Genomic DNA, 6,844 nt, shown 5'->3' on the forward strand with positions numbered 1-6,844 from the left:
ATTCTCTGTAGCCAAGCTTTTCTCATCTTCCAATATTCTCGGTGTTCTCTAAAAATTATAAGCTTTTTTTCTCTATCTCTCTTTCGATTCACTTTCTTAGAAATAATTTATTTTCATCCTAAAACTCTACATCTTTTAGTCCCTTTTATCTTTCGCGATTGCAATCCACTTTCTTACTTAGTCGGCATTTGTCTAATGCATAACCTTCTTGTCACTACTGGTTTTCGTCGCTTCGGGGTAGACATCCTACGATTGACTTACTTCTATTTCTGACTTCATTTTGTGGAGGCGTGGTGGCTCAATGATGAAAGATTTACGTGTTGGAGCAACGGGTGTCTGGTTCAACCCTAGACATTGTGAATTTATGGCAGAAAACAGCGGGTATTATTGGGCTTCACCCATTTCATTCCACATACTCATTCTACCACTTCTTTCATAATAATGTACTATCATTAATGATCCATGTAGTCTTCCCAAAAGGGTATAAACATGAAACATTAAATTAAAGATTTTATTTTATATTTTTATTGCATGTAGGTTGTGTGTCTCTTAGTTATACCTCTTACGAGAATATTCGTATTCTTTTCATCCATAGTGCCTTCTAAACCATATTCATTGTCTGATAGGTGAATCATCTCTGAGAAAAACTGAAAGATTCTGTAATGACTATTCCGTCAGAAGTAATTGGTAACATGTCTTTACCCAGTTCCAGTCCTTCTCTTCCATATGTACTCTCCAGAACATGTATTGCAGCTCCTTTGTCTTTGGGAATGATTTCTCGGTGAAGAATGGATCAACTTGTACAAAATAGGAGAGGTTTAAGTTGGCTGGTAATGCATTCTCCATCATCTCACCCATGATCCTAGAATTCCAAAGAGGCTTTTGCTTCTGAGATGTTTCTTCATACGGAATGTAATTAAAGTAACTAATTTGTTGTTAGAGTTATGAATCTATCTTTAGGTAAGCTTATAACAAACAAAATAATTTGGTCATACCATAAAGTTCCTAGTCTTTGCTTAGATAAGTTGTTTTGTCTTTTGACGAATAAATGTTCACAAAACAACTTAATTATGATAAATGAATAAATGTTTATTTGCACTAACTACACAACAACTGCTAACACTTACAACTTACTGTTATATTGTCTTTTTTGTACGAATTCCGGAGGACCGTCTTGTATGGATCTCTTGGTGCTCAACTTGCTGACACTCACACACACAAACTAACTTTTAAAAACAAAAGAGAAACGTTATGCAAATATAATGACAATGATACAAACTCACAATATAAGTCTCTACATTCTCCCCTCTCTTCATTGAACCAAGTCAATCAACTTACACACAATCCACATGATCATTTTTTGGTAAAGGTACAATTTTACTAATTGGTCTCTTAACAGTCCCTGTCTTACACTTTACACTCACTACTCTCACTAGTCCATCTTTTCCCGGAAACACTTGTTGAATGACACCTAATTTCCATGACAATGGAGGAGAATTGTCTTCTTTGATTAGAACCACATCTCCAATAGAAATATTAGTTTGTTTTGTTGTCCATTTTCTTCTCTGCTGTAGTTCATGTAGATAATCCTGAGACCATCTTTTCCAAAAATGCTGCTTCATCTTCTGAAGGTGATTCCATCTTGATAATCGGTTGGTCGGAATGTCCACTAGATCTGGCTCAGGAATGCTCATCAAAGGTTCACCAATAAGGAAATGTCCTGGCGACAAAAATGAAGGATCATCGGGATCATTGGATAGAACGGTGATTGGTCTTGAATTCAAACAGGCTTCTATTTGTGTTATAACTGTGTTGAGTTCTTCAAATGTCAAAATTGTGCAACCTACTATTCTTCTTAAATGAAACTTAAATGACTTCACTGCACTTTCCCAAATGCCTGCAAAATGACTTGCTCTGGGTGGAATGAAATGCCATGTAAATCCTTCTTGCACTGCAACATCTTGAATTGAGTTTTGAAATTGTTGTGAACTGAGTAGTTGTTGAAGCTCCTTAAGTTCTCGCTGAGCTCCAATGAAATTGGTTCCGTTGTCACTATAGATGTTCGAAAATTTGCCTCTTCTGGATACAAATCTTCGAAGAGCTGCTAAAAATGCTTGGTTACTCAAATCACTCACTAACTCCATATGAATCGTATTGGTTGCTAAGCACACGAATATTGCAACATACGCCTTTGTCACTTTACGAGATCTAGTTCCTTGCTTAATCATTAGGGGACCGGCGAAATCCACCCCTACGTGAATAAAAGCTCGAGCTGGCTGTACTCGTGCTGATGGTAATTGACCCATGAGTTGTTCTGAGGCTGACGCTTTCAATTTAAAACAAACTAGACACTGATGAATGATAGATCGAACGACTTGTTTAGCTCGTGGGATCCAATATTTTTGCCTCAATGATGAAATCAATAACTGCGGTCCAGCATGTAACAATCTTTTATGTTCCGCTTCAATTATCAATTTGGTGAGATGCTCTTTAGGTGGTAAGATGATCTGATGTTGGCTATCATACGGTAAGTCGGAGTTTTTTAGCCGTCCTCCCACTCGTAGCAACTGTTCATTATCTATAAATGGATACAAAGATTTAAGTTCACTTTGGGATGAAACTTGGCCTGATGAAGCTAAGTCCTTGAATTCTTGCGAATAACTAACCTGCTGGATTAACTTAATGCATTGTTGTAAAGTACCACTAATTTCAGTAGTGGAAACAGTTCCTACTTTCTTCTCGTTGTGATTTTTACAATTGTAAATAAAACGACGACACAAACAAATAACTCGCAATAGTTTCCACAATGATGAAAATTTTTCCAGAAAGCTTATGTCACCTTCATAACTGACTAAAGATATGCTCGTTACTTTCCTTTCTTCTGGAACATCGTCTACCACTTCTGATTCTTCGGGCCATGCAGATGATTCAAGCCATGCGGGTCCATGCCACCAAATATCTGCTTCCTTCAACTGTTTCGGATCCATTCCCCGTGTAATAATGTCGGCTGGATTGTCCATTGACGACACATGACGCCACTGGTTGACTGATGTGATCTCCTGTATCTCTGCAACCCTGTTTGCCACGAACTCCTTCCATCTGGCAGCTGGAGATGATATCCATGCAAGCACTATTTTTGAATCGGTCCAGAAGTAAGTACTATTCACTGAAATGTTTAATATCGGAATTATTTTCCGATACAGCCTGCTCAAAAGTACTGCCGCACAAAGTTCAAGTCTTGGTAACGTTACCTTTTTAATAGGAGCTATTCTCGATTTAGAACCCAAAAGTTTAACAGTAGTTTTGCCTGAAATGTCCACAGTTTTAACATAAATGCAACAGCCGTACGCAAGTTGACTGCTGTCAGCAAACCCATGTATCTCGACATGAACATAATTCTTCAATACTACACATCTATCAATTTGTATTTCGTTAACACTTGGAAGATGATGACACATGTCTAACCATTGCTGGTAGAGCTCTGATGGTATTTGATCATCCCAATTGATCTTATAGATCCACATTTGTTGTAAGAAAATCTTGAACGGAGTAACTACAGGGCTTATAAGTCCTAAAGGATCAAATATTTTTGCTATGGTCGAAGTCACTTGACGTTTGGTTGGTATGTTGGTCGTGAGACATTCTTTGACTGACTTGTTGGTGATGAGAAGCTTATCTGATGTAGGATTCCACGATAAACCCAATGTTGAAACACCTGACTCGGACTCAAATTCAAACGGTAAGTGAATTTCCCTATGTTCTTCTGGAACTGCTTCCAACAATACTGGCTCGTTCGAACACCATTTTCTTAAAGTAAACCCACCGCTTTGCAATAATTGAATAAGTTCTTTCTGAAGCTTTAACGCCTGTTCGACATTATGGCATCCTGAGCTTACATCATCCATATAAAAATCACGTTCCAATACTATCGCTGCTTGAGGATATTTACATCTTTCTTCTTCCGCTAACCTTCGAAGACGCGCAGTCGCCAAATATGGTGATGATGCTTCACCATATGCGACCCGCTGCAACTCATAAATCTTGACTGGTTCCACTGATGAATATCTCCACAGAATTCTTTGAAGTCCAATGTCATCTTCATGAACTTTAATCATTCGATACATTGACTGAATATCCGCCGTAAAAGCAATAGGAAAGGTTCGAAATCTCGTGACAATTGAATGTAAATCTTGCTGGATTGTTGGTCCTGTCATAAGTATGTCGTTTAATGAAACCCCTGTTGAAGTCTTTGCAGAAGCGTCGAAAACCACTCTTAGCTTTGTTGTGGTACTGGATGGTTTCAATACTGCGTGATGTGGCAGATAACATTTCATACCATTATCTTCATGTTCTTCTTTCACTGGTTTCATATGATCTAATTCTTCATATTCCCTCATAAAGTTACAGTACTGCTCGTTAATTTCTGGACACTGCTGCAACCGTCTTTCTAGCTGGTAAAATCTACGAAGAGCTAAATTATATGATTCTCCTAATGGTTTATGATTTGGCTTAATTGGCAGACGTACAACGAATCGACCACTGCTATCTCTGGTAGTGTTTTCCTCAAAGTGTCGTTCACATTGCTTTTCTTCTTGAGTCATGACTGTTGAATGTATAGTTTCGAGCTCCCAAAATGTCTGTAACTGTCTATCAAGGTTACTTTCTTGCACAAAAAATGACACTTGTGGTATACTAGAATCTCTTGTTGTAGGAACTTTACCCGCCAAAATGTACCCAAATTCAGTCTCTTGTACTACTGGATAATTCCCTGGTCTAGTTAGTTTATGTGATCGCAAAATGTCCAAAAACACTTCCGCGCCTAACAAAATGTCAATAGTATCTGGTTGGTGAAAGTTAGGATCTGCATACACTATGTCTGTCGGCAAGTTCCAATCAGCATGATCTAATGGCCTACTTGGAATGTTATCTGTTATTTTGAGCAAAACTAAACAGTTTACATCAATTGCAAATTCACGAATTCTTGATTCTATATGTACATCTACACAATGCTTTGTTTCACTAATCACACTATTAATACCTTGAATTGGAACTCGGTGTTTATTTTTAGGTAGACGCAACCTTTGAACTAAATCTTCAGTTACAAAATTACTTTGACTGGCAGAATCTAATAATACTCTACATGGATGTAATTTACCATTTGCATCTCGTACATTTACTATAGCAGTAGATAACATAACAGTAACATTTGGTTTTCCCTTGAAAATGCAATAAGAACCTTGTGTCATATTTTCCCTATTCGTATTAGAATGACTCGAAAAATTTCTTGATTGTGAATTAGCAACACTGGTTTTCTCATCTGATTTTGACATTACGTCATAATGCGGCAAGGTATTATGCCTTTTGGAGCATCGTTTACAGCCACCTGATCTGCACGTCTTTACCTTACATTCTTTTTTGAGACAGTTGAAACACAATAAATTATCTCGAACATAGTCTTGTCTTTCTTTTACTTCAGCGTTTAAAAATGCAGGACATTTAAACAACTGATGTATTAGGTTTTGTTTACAAAAGTTACAGAAAGACTGAGTTGTTGTCACGTATGATTTGGTTGTTTTTTCTTTTTGTTTCGGTTCAGCACTCTGTCTATTTTTATCGCCCCTTGACCTTGACACTACTTCCTGCGATGGTGTATTTTTTATAGTTTCAAATGCTTGACACCTACGTTCCAAGAAAGCAAAGAACTCTGATAAGGGAGGGAAAGAATGATCTGTGATTTGTAACTCCCACGCACGCCTAGTGTTACTGTCTAATTGAGAAACGAAATGTTGAACTAACAAAACCTCTTCTAATGGTGTCTGCAAATCTAAAGCTCGTAATGCATTCAAGTTACTAGTAGCTGTATTAATAAATTCTCTTAATTCTGATGTAGTTTCCTTTGTGATACATTTAATATGTAACAAATTACGGACATGAGTAGCTGCAATCAAACGCTTATTTTCATACCTGTCTTTCAATAATTGCCATGCAATTTTATAATTAGCTTCTGTAACTTGCAGATTCGCTATTAAATCATACGCCTCCCCTCTCAATGCACTTCTAAGGTAATTGAACTTTTGCAACACTGACACGTTATCGTTATTATGAATCATAACTTTAAAATTGTCTGAAAATGAAAGCCAATTTTCGTATCGTCCTTCAAATGATGGCAATTCAACACGAGGCAATTTTAATTGATCATTTGACACCTGATTCTCATTTTTCGAGGAATTGTTTGAATGAGATTCCTGGCTACGCTGAATAATAAAATCCTCTAGTTGCGCTAATACATCATAGTAACTGGTTTCAAACTCCTCTCTATATGCATCGTCCTCTACTTGTTCGTAATTTATTTCTAACTGTGATTGCACTTCATCGAACTTTTTATACAACTCAATCATTGCAGTCTTACGTACTTTCACCTGACTAATTGTAGTTGTTGAATTAATATTACTTACGTAGTTCTGAATTCTTGTCAGTTGACTTTTGCACACACCACGTTGTTTCACTAACTTGCTTCTGTCTGAATCCTCCATCTTGAAAAATATTGTAAGTCCACATTAACTAATAAACACAAGTCCACACACAAGTCCACACTGATGAACGTGTTCTCACTTATGTCTATTCACATAGTTTCCAGAAGAATTAATAAATGTCACTGCACACATGAACCGCACTAAACAAAGAGCAATGTAACAATTGTTCACATACACATTCACAGTTTGTATCAAACGCTAGTTCACTGTAATCCGGTCGGAGCTGACCAATGTTTTGTCTTTTGACGAATAAATGTTCACAAAACAACTTAATTATGATAAATGAATAAATGTTTATTTGCACTAACTAC

General features: G+C 37.0%; 1 protein-coding gene across 1 annotated transcript; it reads right to left on the minus strand.

Annotated features, from left to right (window-relative positions):
- Nucleotides 1-1,334: 1,334 nt before the first annotated feature.
- LOC145685503 (uncharacterized) lies at nucleotides 1,335-6,533 on the minus strand. The gene is made up of 2 exons (XM_081757899.1): nucleotides 2,871-6,533; nucleotides 1,335-2,666 (listed from the first exon to the last, which is right to left on the minus strand). The coding sequence occupies exons 1-2, from the start codon at nucleotides 6,531-6,533 to the stop codon at nucleotides 1,335-1,337; spliced, it is 4,995 nt and encodes a 1,664-aa protein (XP_081614025.1).
- Nucleotides 6,534-6,844: the final 311 nt, after the last annotated feature.

This window comes from Thermobia domestica, chromosome 5 (assembly GCF_964235325.1).
Source record: "Thermobia domestica chromosome 5, izTheDome1.hap1.1, whole genome shotgun sequence".
NCBI lineage: Eukaryota > Metazoa > Arthropoda > Insecta > Zygentoma > Lepismatidae > Thermobia > Thermobia domestica.

Excerpts from the sequence above, each read along its gene's own strand:
- LOC145685503 (XM_081757899.1), bottom strand. The coding sequence starts at position 6,533 with ATGGAGGATTCAGACAGAAGCAAGTTAGTGAAACAACGTGGTGTGTGC. Across the intron at positions 2,667-2,870 it reads ATGTTCCAGAAGAAAGGAAA|GTTAGTTATTCGCAAGAATT; the intron begins GTAACGAGCATA and ends TTAATCCAGCAG.